The sequence below is a fragment of the Pistacia vera genome, unplaced genomic scaffold (assembly GCF_008641045.1).
Source record: "Pistacia vera cultivar Batoury unplaced genomic scaffold, PisVer_v2 Contig31, whole genome shotgun sequence".
Lineage (NCBI taxonomy): Eukaryota > Viridiplantae > Streptophyta > Magnoliopsida > Sapindales > Anacardiaceae > Pistacia > Pistacia vera.
Genome location: NW_022196124.1, coordinates 418,798 through 434,084, shown reverse-complemented (window position 1 = coordinate 434,084; position 15,287 = coordinate 418,798). Strand labels below are relative to the sequence as shown.

At 34.5% G+C, this 15,287-nt stretch overlaps 2 protein-coding genes across 3 annotated transcripts; one reads left to right on the top strand and one right to left on the bottom strand.

The window, feature by feature from the left end:
• The first annotated feature begins 2,636 nt into the window (after window positions 1–2,636).
• On the top strand, window positions 2,637–5,901 carry LOC116136178. Its single transcript, XM_031421879.1, has 4 exons — window positions 2,637–3,037; window positions 4,123–4,567; window positions 4,684–4,799; window positions 5,327–5,901. The coding sequence occupies exons 1-4, from the start codon at window positions 2,641–2,643 to the stop codon at window positions 5,746–5,748; spliced, it is 1,380 nt and encodes a 459-aa protein (XP_031277739.1). The 5' UTR covers window positions 2,637–2,640; the 3' UTR covers window positions 5,749–5,901.
• A 790-nt stretch (window positions 5,902–6,691) lies between these two features.
• LOC116136229 lies at window positions 6,692–9,081 on the bottom strand. 2 transcript variants are annotated; one of them, XM_031421952.1, is made up of 4 exons: window positions 8,975–9,081; window positions 7,560–8,197; window positions 7,267–7,455; window positions 6,692–7,091 (listed from the first exon to the last, which is right to left on the bottom strand). In XM_031421952.1, the coding sequence occupies exons 2-4, from the start codon at window positions 8,067–8,069 to the stop codon at window positions 6,864–6,866; spliced, it is 927 nt and encodes a 308-aa protein (XP_031277812.1). In that variant the 5' UTR covers window positions 8,070–8,197; window positions 8,975–9,081; the 3' UTR covers window positions 6,692–6,863. The 2 variants fall into 2 exon arrangements, with proteins under 2 accessions (XP_031277812.1, XP_031277811.1); XM_031421951.1 differs by lacking the exon at window positions 8,975–9,081 and having other exon boundaries at window positions 7,560–8,291.
• Between the last annotated feature and the right edge of the window lie 6,206 nt (window positions 9,082–15,287).

The following is a 15,287-nucleotide window of genomic DNA, read 5'->3' as shown; positions in this document are numbered from 1 at the left end:
CACTTAAGCGATTAGATATTTGGCAATAGATTGCTTAATTGATCTAGTGTATCGGTTATCAAATCGTTAAACACTCTACAGATGCTCTTTAAATCTATCACCCTTAATATATCAGTTAATAATTTTTTTTTTCTTACAGTATAGGTCCTTGGCTATTATTAGACATGAGACAAGTTGTTTTGGAGTGTTGAATATTTTGTGAGTGGATGAGACGAAGTTGCTAGAAGTGGATTGGGAAGAGCCAAAAGTTATAGCAATTGTTGTGAGTATAGAAGTTAGTTTTGATAAGTTGATTGATGATCATTAGAAGAGGTGGGTTGAGTTGCTAACATAGTGATATAGTTGTAGTATGTTTTAAGCAGAGTTCTTGCACATTATAAGTACCCCTATTGTATTAAAGTCAGATGAAGATGTGAAGTTATATATGCTTCATGTAGTCAATACTTTGGAAGTTGGTTCAAGGAAGGGGGAGAACGAGCAAGTTGGTGTGAGAATGCTGGTTTTAGTTTTAACTAGAGGACATTGATTTCTTTGTTGAAATCAAGAGTAGGTGGTGAGAAGGACACTGTATAAGAGATTGGTCATGGGGGGTAAACAAAACTATGGACGAAAAGACACCGTACATGTTCCCACGGATTAGAGATTCCTATAAGATGATGTAGAGTTAGCTTGAGAGGAAGAGAACACTATAGTCTTTTATGTAGATTTAGAATAGGCAATTATAGGTAGTAGTGAATCATCTCATGTTTTTACTGATCAATCAAACTGCACGTGGTATTTATATGACAACAAGAGGAAGTAGTGAGGAACTAAATTTGTTGTCGTAAAAGGTAATTCTGAGTTCATTACCAAAAAGTCTAATTCAGCAAAGTGACGGTTGTATTGTCATGATCGAAATTGCAAGTGTCTGGTTTATTGTAGAAGTATATGGGATCTGAAAAATTTATTGTTGCACATATACCCGTGGGCACACATGTGGGTTGGGACATATTTCAGGCCACACTACAAGCCTTCGCTGATATTATTGGACAATTTGTGGAGAGCTCTTTATTTTCTTCTCTTCTTCTTCTTCTTCTTCTTCTTCACTAAGTGTTTGTCTTTGTGTTTCTCTCTTAGACTGAATGCAATGCAGAGAGAAGATTGGTGGCGTTTTTATGGCAGTACTTGGATAGTTTGGTGGGTGCATGACATTGTATATAAATGCAATTTCATCAGCTGCCAGTGCCAGACACAATAAAGTTTCTGTAAGAGTAAGATTAGATCTTTTAATTCTTTCTATTGGTCGGTTTGAAGTTATTACAATGATACATTTTTGGCCACTAATTTAGGGTTGTAGAGTAAATGCAAATTATACCAAACAATTAGCTTAAGCTTAATTAATGATAGGTGGATGGTTAATTTATTAATTGGAATTCATTCGAAGAAATAAGAGAGCTTATAGCATCACGGAGGAGGATTTTATAATAATGATAAAGATAGATAAGAGAAGGGAAGGGAAAAAAAAAATGCATAAATTCATAAATTTGTAATATGATGATTGTTAATGTATGTTGGATCCATATATACGGTAGGTGGATTCTTAGATGTAGGTGGATTCTTAGATGTATTGTTCGCTTTGGGACTTGAGGAACCTTACGGTTTTATCTTGAAAAAGTGTTTTTAGGTGGTGAGAGTGTCTTTGTGTTATATAAGCGACCAAGACCCTCGTCTTCTAACCGATGTGACACTTTGACACTAACTTAATCCCCTATATGGTAGGCGGATTCTTAGAGGCTGCATGGTTTTGTCCAAAAAATGTGCTTCTAGGTGGTGAAGGTCTTTTTGTGCTATATAAACGATCAAGACCTTCTTCTTCTAACCGATGTGGGACTTTGGCACCATACAATCCCCTAGAGGGCGAAGGCACAAAAACCCCCACACCACTTTGGCTTAGAGTCTTGATTGTTTATATAGTACAAAGACCCCCTCATCACCTAGAGTCGTCTTTTCAAGACAAAACCGTGCAGGCTCCTAGGGCCTAAAGCAAACAATACCTATAGAAACTTACTTACTATGTGTTTGGATCCGACATACATCAATAATTATTTATAACTAGAATCTCTTCGAGAATACAGAGTTTATAAATCAAAGAGGTATTACATCAACACTCTCACATTAGATGTCATGTTGCCTTAATGTAAGTCTAAAGATAAAAAATTGGTTATATACTTCGTAAAACCACATTAATAATACTATCGTGTTATCATATACTTTATATTTAACAAAAATGAAACATAAGTTGACATAATGAATATGGGAATTTTGTGTTCAATTTATTAATCCCTTTCTAAATACTATTAGTTGACAATGTGTTCTTAATGTTTAATAAAATTCGATAATATATTTTTTTATAAAAAGATATTTTTTCTATGTATATTTCTAAAAGTAGAAATCCCCTCCTTTCCATAATAATTACTTCCATATAATTAAATGAACATTTATAATCATTTTTTCTAAACAGAATCTCTCTCTTTACTCTTTACTAATAAAAATACTAATAAAAATAATAAATAAATAAAACAAAATTAATTATTTTAATTTATTGTTTTTTATATTTGCACAAATACCCCCAGCCTCGTTCACACTCACTCAACAAAAGCAATGAACAACACCACCACTCTCCGTCACCCTCACTCTCCCAAATCCACCACCACTGCAACAATGCTCGACCGCTCCGTCTCCTCCCGCCGCGCCGCCGCAGACACAGAGGCCCTTTCCGCTCTACCCTCCGACGCCGCATCCGACGCCGTCGACGACTCCAAGACCAAACGCCAACATATTTCCTTGTTAGCCTCCAAGTACCTCTCACGCATCGGCCACGTGTCGCCCTCTGTCATCCTCTCTCTCTTCGTCTTCCTCTTCGTCGCCTCCTTGATCTTTCACTACTATCGTGGCCTTGTCTGTGTTTCGCCCTACGATCCGCGTTCTCGGGGCGGACCCGGGCTCTTTCGACCCGATGCGTTGGAATCTGATTTCGGATATCTTGGTGTTCCCTGGTGTAAGTTTTCTATCATTTTTAATTTGATTTTAATGTGATTTTCAGATCTGGGTTAATTGAATTTAGTTTGAATTTGATGTAATTTTTTATGTGGTTTTAATTTTTAGTCGTTAATAATTTGATTTGATTATGTATTGTACTAGGATTATTTTAAATGGGTTGTTGAGAGATGGCTTCTTTGTATGTTAATATTGGGTGAAGTTTAAATCTCTAAGTAATTTTGGCTGGATAATGAGAGTTTTAGGTTCCTGCGCTATTTGTTGATAAATTGATTTGACAATGGATCACATAGGGCCTGAAGAGATGACTTTATTTTTATGTTAAAAGCTTGTAAAGTTGTTATTAATATTGGATTGATAATCGGAGTTAAAGGCCACTCGGTATTCATGATCGTTTGTGATTATGAATGTGTTGTGATTTCAAGATGATTAGTATTTGTATACTGTAATTGGCATTTATAAGGTGTCCAAATGCGGTCTCAATTTATTGGTTGAATTTCAAATCCTTATGTCTGAGATTTTCTGGCGTTTGTAATGGTAAGGCGAGTGGGAATGTGGGGTTGGAGAGATACTTGTGTAATTACATGCATAGATCTTGAAGCGGTCTATGGATTTGGTTTAAGTTCAGCTTGTGCTTTAATTTTTTAGCTGAAAAAATAGATATAGTTCTGTTGTTCAGTTTTGTATTTTTAATACTATAAATTCATGAATTTAGATGGTGTGTGGTTTTCTGAACTAGATCTGGATATTATTTGGTATCATTTATTGAACTTTTGACCATTTTGATTTACAATCATCTTTTAAGGTTCAGCTAAATATGTTTTCCTACCGGCGCACTTTTTTGTGCCAGTTGGAAAATTTCCTTTTCTTCTTTCTTTTTCTTAATTTTTTTTTTTTTTTTTAAATTTTTCTACTTGATCGTTGCTGTCTATAAAATTGGAATTCATTTGTGTTGAATATAATCTGAATGCATACAAGTTTTAATCTGTTTGAATTAATCAGTTGATATTGTTGGGATTTGAGTTTGAGCATGCTGTATTTAATATCTTATGGTCTACATTGTTTAATTTTTGTCCTTGTCAAAAGGCAGATCGAAACAGGGAAAAACGGTTGAATGGACATCCAAGGATTTGCTCAAGGGTTTGGAAGAGTTTGTACCAATATATGAAACTCGTCCAATTAAGAATAACATGTATGGGATGGGTTTTGACCATAGCTTTGGGCTTTGGTTCATTGCTCGGCAGCTGAAACCTGATCTAATGATTGAGAGTGGTGCTTTCAAGGGGCATTCTACTTGGGTTTTGCGGCAAGCAATGCCAGAGACCAAAATCATTTCCCTTTCACCTCGGCATCCTGCAAAGTACATACAGAAGGGACCTGCTTATGTTGATGGAAACTGCACGTATTTTGCTGGAAAAGATTTTGTGGATTTTGGTAGTGTCAGTTGGGGGAATGTGATGAAGCAACATCGGATTTCCAATCTCAGCCGGGTCCTAATCTTTTTCGATGACCATCAAAATGAATTGAAAAGGTACTAAAGGTCTAACTGAGTTTGATTATAAGAAAATTTTTTGCTCCTTATATTTATACTAATAGGCTTGTAGCTTGCTCAATGCTGATTTCTCTTAATTCATCCTTTTACGGAAGAGTAAAGCAGGCACTGAAGGCTGGCTTTCGGCATCTTGTTTTCGAGGATAATTATGATACCGGAACTGGAGACCATTATTCTTTGAGGCAGATATGTGATCAGTTTTATATAAAAGGTGCGAGCTCTCCCCTTATTTAATATTTGATGGCTTGCTCATGAATGCCTTGAATTATATAATATGAATCACATTGGCTATCATTTTGCTTTGTTTGGGGCTGTTTCTACCTCTCTGTCTTAAATTTAGGCCTGTGTTTTTTGTCCTTGCTGAACAGCCTCTCATTTTTTTACTGGGTTCTCCCTTGTTTGAAGTGCCTTCATATCATTGATATAAACTTTGTAATTGAGTTGTCCTGTCCCTTTTTCCTTGTAGTTTAAATGGGAGCTTATCTCTCTTTCAATTCTCTTAGCTGTGAATATATATACCATCAGAGGAGGAGGTCTCAACAGCAACCACTGGGACAAGCTTTAGTGATTTTAAATTATTTATTTTTCCTTTTTTCCGTTCCTGATGGTCAGTCAATGCTATTTACAGTTATATTAACTGGATTATAATTTATTTTCATATAACCTTACATCTACAAGGACATTGTAAGTTTTCAAATAGTGGGATAATTTGCTCCACCTTTCATGTTTTTGATTCAGGAGGTGGCCATAGCTGCTTTAGAGATAGCGACGAAGCAAGGATTAGAGCAAGAAGGAAGAACTTCTGGGAGAAGGCAGTGGATGTAGAAGAACTATGTGGACCAGACGAAACCTGGTGGGGTGTTAGAGGAGAGATGCGAGATAACTTCAACCACAGTAACAAGCCAATCTCTTATATGGAACATTTTCAGAACAGCCGTTTTATTGAATCAGTTCTAGATGTTTATTGGGAGCTCCCTCCAGTGGCCGGTCCTTCCCTGACTCACCAAACACGATATGATCCTGCCCGTGCGTCCAGTCCAATCGTTGAAGATGGCCGCTTTGGCTTGTTTCAGCGACTTGGTTTAGGTAGGCTTGAGAACTCTGTATTTAATGGATATACCCAGATGGTGTATCTGCAAATTTCTGAACAAGAATCATAGAAGAACCATGAGCAATAGATGAGGATGTTTTTTTAGCTTCCACTTCACAGAAAATTTAGGTTTGTTAATATTGATGTATTTTGCTTGGTCATAGCTAGCCGCTGAGAATTATTGGTATCAGTTATTATTTCTATTGTTCATTAAATTTATTTAATCATATCCACTCATTTTAACTTAATCACAATGTTTTAAAACCTGGCCCAGCTTGGTTGGTTCAATTGGGACCTGAGGCTTTCACTGGGTCGGATTACCTGTTTCACTATTCATCTAAAACCCTAGAAATTGGGATGATGATCGACGAACAATTGAAGGTTGGGATGTTGGGGCTTTTGAAAAAAAAGTGTTGGTGAGTGCAATGGTAGCGACAAAGTTGATTTCTGGTGAGTGAATCGATCGGAAATCGAGAAAAAAGGTGGTGGCAACAACCAACTTTTGCAGGCGATTGGTGAGGCTAACAGGAATGGGGTGAAGTGGGTTTTGGTCAGGTTGCTGAGGGGAGTATTTTCATAGTGATGTGGAGGGTTGTCGATGTTGACGGTGGTGAGATGTGGCCTAGAATGTTGACGTTGGTGAGATTTGGCCAAAACAGGCAAATCTTGAGTAGATTTTCTAGGGAATGGGTTCAAGGGATGATCGAGATTGCATTTGGTGTGTCGTTGCTGTCAATAGTCAATCGTTGACTTGTATTTGGGGTGTGCTTGCTAAATTTCAAACTTATAGGGATTGGTAATTTTTGGGGTGAATTTGGTAAATTTTAAAATTTTTATCACCCAGTTTGACCAATTAAACCGGTCAACCCGAGATTCGATAACTTTGTCAAGTTTCACCTCCGTTTGGTTATTAAAACATTGTTAATTTAATCATATCATTTCAAAACTTCATTTATTATTTATGAACATTAACGATACATATTAGGTAATATTGTTCTCATGCACATGTCATGTTAATGTTATATTATAAAATTCAATGTTACATAATAAAATTCCTTAAACGTAGTAGTTTGCCTTCTAAGTTTGTTTCAACAATAAAGCAAACACCATAGGAATCAAAAGGTGGCGAAATGACCAAATACCCTTTTCGACAAAGGATACTCCTCACATAACACTTAAGCTTGTTTATTGAACCCAATCAAGATCAAAGCACATAGTTACATGTTGATTGATAGCCCAAACATCGCGTAGTACATCATCATCTATATTAAGTAGCTTCCAATTTTTCCTCCTCCAATCTTCCATTTGTATGGTGCTCAGAATCTTTACATCTTTCAAGTAATGTCGCCAACACTTGATATTATGAGAATTGCAGCAATCTACACATCTATTCCTCAGTTCCTCATATAGCCACTGTAGTTCAAGCAAGTCAAATAATTCTGTTAAAACTTAATTACGATAACGAACTTAAAAGATATATCTTAATAAGTTCTACAAGTGAGTTGTTAAATTGTATCCTATGTCAATGAAATGAATTCATATAGGATAGAAATATTAAGAACAATAATTTAAGATTAAATGAAGACACCTGAAGGAATTTGTGCTCATTTTCCTCGATTGCATTCACATGCAAAGTCCTCGGACAACAACTCCAAAGAAGGCCATCTAACAAAACTCTGTAATCTGACAATGGCATGCCTACAGATAGGTTTAGAGTAGTAACTTGACAATGGAATGAAGCAAAACTTTCTCTTACTCCATCCAAATTGAATGAAATCTTGCAAAATCACAACAAACAATAAGCAATCAACAAACGACAAGAAAATGTAGCAAAAGTAAGTAAAACCTTGATATTCTATTCCGTAAGATTTATTGAAATACCTTGTTCGACCTAAAAAATATGAGTAGATCTTTAATTTGATTGGCTATTCCAAGACATTCCTTCAGATTCATGAGCCAACTAGTGTCAAGATCACCTCCAGGGCAGATCCAAACTTTCGAATGTGGACATGGAGCATTAGTTACAGCAATGGGAAATGGACTAAAGTGGTAAGAGAATGAAATCAAATTTGGTGTATCAAGATGAATTGCCTTCAAACTAGCACAGCTACCGAATGCTAAGCTTTTCAGCCTATCACTTGAAATCATAATCCTTTCAAGGAATTTACACCCCCTCACAGACAAATGCTCAACGAAGGGAAATTGTGATATAAGGTGATGAAAATCCTGGTCTGTAAAAGATTCACCCCCTATATGTAACTTGTTCAAATGTGTACACCCAGCCATGTCAATAGATATCCTGTTCTCCCATTTTAAGACAAGCCAAGATTTTTGAAGACTTGAAGCAATAATTTCAACACTAAGAAGTTCATCCGAGGATTGATGAATCATAATGAACTTGAGTTTGAGAGCTTTAGAGACACGCAAATGCTTAAAACCCAACAGTTGGAAATCGACAAGTCTTCAAGTAAAGGGCATTCACTAGTAAACTTGTGGACCATCTGCTCATTTATACAGACCTGTTTTAAAGTAAGACTTTTGAGAGAACATAACATTAGAGCATCAGAGGGCTGCACTATCTTACAACTACACAGCCTTAAAGTAGTAAGCAATTTTGCAGAAAAGATCGTTTGAGGCGAAGTGTACATTGCGTCCCTATCTGTATTGTACACTGTTAAATAATCTGCCATAAGATCAATATCAAACTCTTTTACCTCTTTCTCTACTGCCAACTGTACCCATTCATCAATACGAGAGGATATCTTAAGATTAAAAACACATATGTATAGCTTAAATTTCTCCATGGAGTACTCAAGTCTGCAGAACCGACGCAGGGTTACATCGACAAATTTCATAAATCTGTTTACATGAAATTTGTCTATCCCTCGGGTACAATTTGGTTGTGTAAGCCAACTTTTCGTATGAAGTGATTTTGATCAAATTCCAATACAGGAAATGATGCCCGTAAATAATACCATCTCTTGGACAAGATACTAGTTCGAGCTACCTCTTTTGGCCATTGACAAGACAAGATTATATGAATGATAAAAGTAGGCAACTCTGAGATTCTATCCAGGCATCAAATCTGTAACATGAATACATAAAGTATAAAATTTATATTTGTTCATACATTAAGAATCCCAAAACATAAAATTATATTATATTAATAGAAAGTAAAATAATCCACAAAAATTTCAACAAATGCACATAAGATTGGCCAAGAACAGTTGCAGGTAAGAGAGAAAGAAATGCCTACAGATGAAACCAAACAAAAAATAAAAAAGAGAGAGACTTACTGGTGATTATTTGTAATAACTGTGCCGCAGAATTGTTGGTTCTAGCCAGAAGAATTACTGAAAATTAGGAAGGGTTTTTGTAGGTTTAGATAAAGAAAGGGCTCAATCTCCAGCCTACATCCAGTTAACTAGCTGAAAAAGTTTAAGAGGGCAATTAAAAGGTCATTTTGGTCTTGGACTTAATGGAAATGCCATCAACTTTTTCAGTTTTACTAAATGGACTTGTTTTTTTATTAAGACAAATTAACGACAATTAATCATGTTTTAATTAGGATTAATGGAGCCTTGACTAATTTTTAAAAAATTATCTTTGTCCCCAAAAACCCAAAATTGTTGCAAAGAAACCCAAATCTAAAACAAAGAATTTGATCCCCTCCCTCCTTCCCTCCATTAACGTTGGAACTCCCTTACCTATTGCTATTTCTTCTTGGCAAAACCGAAGCCCACCACCTCCTAATCCTCCTACTCTTCCTCTACATCTTCTTCTTCCTCCACCATTGACATCTTCTACTAGAAGATCCACCTCCTCCTACTGACATTTCGTCTAGGTTTGCGTTACTCTTGTTTGTATTTTAGATTTCTATCCAAAAAGATGTAATGGATTGGGTTTGGGTTATGATTTCGATTTAGTGGTTTAGGTTCTTGAGTTGTGTTTGATGTAATGCAAGTTGAAAAGAGTGAAATTTGTTGATGATTTTCTTGCATTGTGGGTAACTGAGGGTGGTAGCAACTGCCACAACCGATTATATGTGCAGGTGATGAAAAATGGATTCCAAAGTTGATGGATCGCTTAAGCGATCTGGTATATGGCAACAGATCACTTAAGCGATTAGATATTTGGCAATAGATTGCTTAATTGATCTAGTGTATCGGTTATCAGATCGTTTAAACGACTCTACAGATGCTCTTTAAAATCTATCAACCCTTAATATATCAGTTAATAATTTTTTTTTTCTTACAGTATAGGTCCTTGGCTATTATTAGACATGAGACAAGTTGTTTTGAGTGTTGAATATTTTGTGAGTGGATGGAAGACGAAGGTTGCTAGAAGTGGATTGGGAAGAGCCAAAAAGTTATAGCAATTGTTGTGAGTATAGAAGTTAGTTTTGATAAGTTGATTGATGATATCATTAGAAGAGGTGGGTTGAGTTGCTAACATAGTGATATAGTTGTAAAGTATGTTTTAAGCAGAGTTCTTGCACATTATAAGGTACCCCCTATTGTATTAAAGTCAGATGAAGATGTGAAGTTATATATGCTTCATGTAGTCAATACTTTGGAAGTTGGTTCAAAGGAAGGGGGGAGAACGAGCAAGTTGGTGTGAAGAATGCTGGTTTTAGTTTTAACTATGAGGACATTGATTTCTTTGTTGAAAAATCAAGAGTAGGTGGTGAGAAGGACACTGTATAAGAGATTGGTCATGGGGGGTAGAACAAAACTATGGACGAGAAAGACACCGTACATGTTCCCACGGATGTAGAGATTCCTATAAGATGATGTAGAAGGTGTAGCTTGAGAGGAAGAGAACACTATAGTCTTTTATGTAGATTTAGAATAGGCAATTATAGGTAGTAGTGAATCATCTCATGTTTTTACTGATCAATCAAACTTGCACGTAGGGTATTTATATGACAACAAGGAGGAAGTAGTGAGGAAACTAAAATTTGTTGTCGTAAAAGGTAATTCTGAGTTCATTACCAAAAAGTCTAATTCAGCAATAGTGACGGTTGTATGTCATGATCGAAATTGCAAGTGTCTGGTTTATTGTAGAAGGTATATGGGATCTGAAAAATTTATTGTTAGCACATATACCCGTGGGCACACATGTGGGTTGGGACATATTTCAGGCCAGCATCGACAAGCCTTCGCTGATATTATTGGACAATTTGTGAAAAGTCAGTTTGTTGAAGGGAAATGTCCATCTCCTAAGGACATTCAAAGATATGTGCGTACAGAGTTGGAATGTGATGTTAGTTACTGGAAATGCTGAAAATTGAGACAACATGCACAAAATTTTGTGAGGGGCACACCAGAGCACGGGTACACAATACTAGAAGCATATCGCTATATGCTTGAGTTGACAAACCAAGGTAGAAAGACAACTTTGAAGTGGGACAAGAATATGAGGTTTAAATATTTTTTTTGTTGCTTACAAAGCTACTATAAGGGGTTCTCGAAACATGAGAAAGGTGTTGATTATTAATGGTTGCTTTTTGACGAGAAAGTTTGGAGGTATATTGTTGGTGGCCACTACACAAGACTGTGAGAATCACACCTATCCCATTGCATGGAGTGTGGTTGACTTTGAGAACGACAAGTTGTGGACTTGGTTTTTTAAGCAATTACTTACGATAGTGTCTGACAATGACGAGTGGTGCATAATATCTTATAGTTACAACTCTATAAAGAAGGGGATTGCCATTATTTACATTCTAGCACATCATAGATTCTGTATGAGACACCTTAGCGAGAACATAAAATAAAAGTTTAAGTGTACTGGCCTCCTTCAGACATATTACATGGTAACAAAAGCCTATCGAGTTGATGAGTTCGAAGAGTACTTTTGGCAAATCTGAATCAAGGATGATAAGATTGCTAAGTATTTTGAGCATGAAGTTGGATCAAGTGATGAAGTAGAACTTATTTTCCTAGAAGAAGGTTTGATGTCATGACTACGAACATAACGGAGTCCATAAATTTGAAGCTGTTAACAAAAAGAGAGTTTCCTATTGTTGCCCTTTTTGATGCAATACCGAGGACATTGTCACACTGGTTCCATGAGTGTTGTACAGAGTCAAATAATTTTACTACAATCCTAGTTCTGTCAGCTAAAAAATTATTGCGAGAACGTATTAAACTTTCAAATGCACAATTCGTCTATCCTCTCAATGCTCAAAAGTTTACCATGTGTGGCTATGGTTTAGATGTCCTAGTTAATGTTCTTAGTAAAATTTGCAGTTGTAAAGTTCTTGACATTCAATGTTTATCATGTCCTCATGCACTTACAACACTTAGACAACAACGCAAGCCAGATTATAGTTCAAGAATTTACTTAGAACTTTGCTCTCCTCTCTATACGATAAGCCATTACATGCTAGCTTGATTAGAAACGATATATCAAGTTCCTCCAGAAGTGTAGTGGGTGATGCCGTGAGAGTTGTTTGACATTATCATTCATCCGCCATTCAAGAAGACAGAAAAAATGGAGAAAAAGAATTAAGAATTAAGTTATTCCATCAGCCTGTGAGGTTCCTTAGATGATGAATAGGTGGTCAATTTGTAAGCAACGTGGCCGTAAGAAAAGCAGTTGCCAGAATCGATGAGGTGCATGTCAAGAAAATTAGCTTCAAAGATAGAAGTAAGCAAGGTAGAATCAATTAGGCCACAAGCAAGCAAGCAGGTGTTATTAGATCGCTAAAGCAATTTAGTGTTCGCTTAAGTGATCTAGTGTTCACCAGATCTGCAAATAAGCAAATCGCTTAAGCGATCTACTATCATTTATAGATCTGAACAGTAGGTCGCTAAAGCGAACACTAGATCTCTTAATCGATCTGCTGTTCATGCCTTTTTAAATCCCATCATGTTAATGTAATTTGTGGGTTTATTTATTGTAAGGCTATTAGAGTGTATCTTGTGATTGTGTAACTTTTATCATAAAACAATGGGTGTTTTTATTATACATCTTTCATAGCTTTCTAGATTGCATGTTTGTGTTGTAGAGTCGTTTTATTTTTGCCAAGTTGTAGATTGCTGAATGTCAAAAACCATGGTGATTTACAAATGTCAAAAACAATGGTGATTTACAAATAGATCTGTAAATTGAACACAAAAATAGTAGTTCGCTTAAGCAATGTCGGTTATTGCTTAAGCGATAAAGGGTTATCTATCTTGGATCACTTAAGCGAGAGTTAACATCACTTAAGTGATTGTAGACTTGAGGATGATGATTTTGACACAAATTGGCCTTGGTCGCTTAAGTGATTTCGGCTATTGCTTAAGCAATCAAAGGTTATCTATATTGAATTGCTTAAGCGAGAGTTGACATTGCTTAAGCGATTGTGTACTTGATAAGGATATTTTGACACAAATTGGCCTTGATTGCTTAAGTGATTTCGGCTATCGCTTAAGCGAACAAGGGTTATCTATACTAGATCGCTTAAGCGAGAGCTGATATCGCTTAAGCGATCATGTACTTGATAAGGATGATTTTGACACAAATTAGCATTGATCGCTTAATCAATGTCAACTATCACTTAAGTGATCAAGGGTTATCTATACTGGATCGCTTAAGCAAGAGCTGAAATCGCTTAAGCGATCGTGCACTTGAGGATGATTTTCACATTGCCTTGGCCTTTGTCGCTTAAACGATCAAGGCTTATCTAATGGGATCGCTTAAGCAAGAGCTGACATTGCTTAAGTGATTGTGCACTTGAGGATGATTTTGACACTACCTTGGCCTTCGTCGCTTAAGTTATTTTAGCTATCACGTAAGCAATCAATGTTTATCTATACTGGATCGCTTAGGCGATCCTGTACTTAGAAGGATTATTGGACAACCTAATTGTGTCAACACATATTAAGGCAATGTCAGAAGATTACTAGGATTAATTTAAACCTCGTACATTCACAACATCAAAATATAATAGCTACGATATGTGACTAACAACCCTATGATACATGGAGGAATGTCATAGCACACAAGTGTGACATGTTAGTAAAAACGTACATCATTTCACAAATATGGATGGTTATGATTGAATAGACAACTGATTCACATTATAGAATATAATTCTTCACACAAACGTTCATCACAATATCACATGATTGAGGAGAAAAGAGGCAAATTGGCCTTGGTCGCTTAAGTGAGCTTTGACATCGCTTAAGCGATTGTGTATTTAAGAACGATTATTCTAAGTATAAAAGCAAATTAGCTAGGGGTGAGCACGGGTAGCGGGTAGAACTGAAACTGGAATTGGAACCGACACTGTGCGGGTAGGTTCCTGTTCCATTTTTGTGGAACCGAAACTGTGCGGTTCCGATTCCGGTTCCTGCATGTGGAGGAATCGGAACCTGGAAAAAAGAACCGACAGCAGGTACCCTATTTTGGAACCTGGGCTGAAATAAAATATTTGTGAAGAATGAGAGGTCTATTGTAATTTTACATATAAAAAAAATTAAAATGGAAAAAGTTAAATTTTTACAATAACCTAATTAAATAAATATACAATTATACTTATTACATATAAACTATATCATATAAAAAACTTTAATATATTAATATTAATGTTTTGATTAATTAAGTGTATAATTGGAATTATGACCAATTAAAAGTATTTTAATGTTATTAAAAGAATTATTTTTAAATAAAATAGTATATTTTATTGAATAATAATATAATATTTAGTTATTTACTTCAATTATCAAGTTTTAAATATATATGTAGTAAATTAGTAATTAATTAATTATATAAAATAAATTGATAAACATTAATACATTACTAGTTAAATGATTACTTAATTAATTATAAGTTCATAATACTACATTAATAATTTAGTACATTACTTAATTAAATAATTAGAAATTTAATTAATTATAACATTACAGTATAGATTTATAGTATAATACTTAATTAATTAGAACATTACATTATAAAAAAATGATTACTTAATTAAATGATTAGTTAATTAATTATAACATTCCATTATAAACATTAATATAATATTTAATTAAATGATTAAAAATTTAATTAAATATAATATTACATTAAAGATTTATAGTATAATTACTTAATTCATTATAACATTATATTATACTATGATCACATAATTAATTATAACATTATATAATTAAATTATTACTTAATTAATTATGACATATATTATAAACATGAGTAATTTACTATATCAGTACAATACTTAATTAAATGATTAAAAATTTAATTAATTATAATATTATATTAAAAATTTATAGTATGATTATTTAATTCATTATAATATTACATTATCGTATGATCACATAATTAATTATAACATTATATAATGAAATGATTATTTAATTAATATGACATTATATTATAAACATTAGTAATTTATTACATTAGTACAATACCTAATTAAATAATTAGAAATTTAATTAATTATAGCATTACATTATAAATTTATAATATGATTACTTAATTAATTATAATATTCTATTATAAACATTAGTACAATACTTAATTAAATGATTAGAAATTTAATTAATTAAAACATTACATTATAATTAAATAATTACTTAATTAATAATAACATAACATTATATTATAATCACTTAA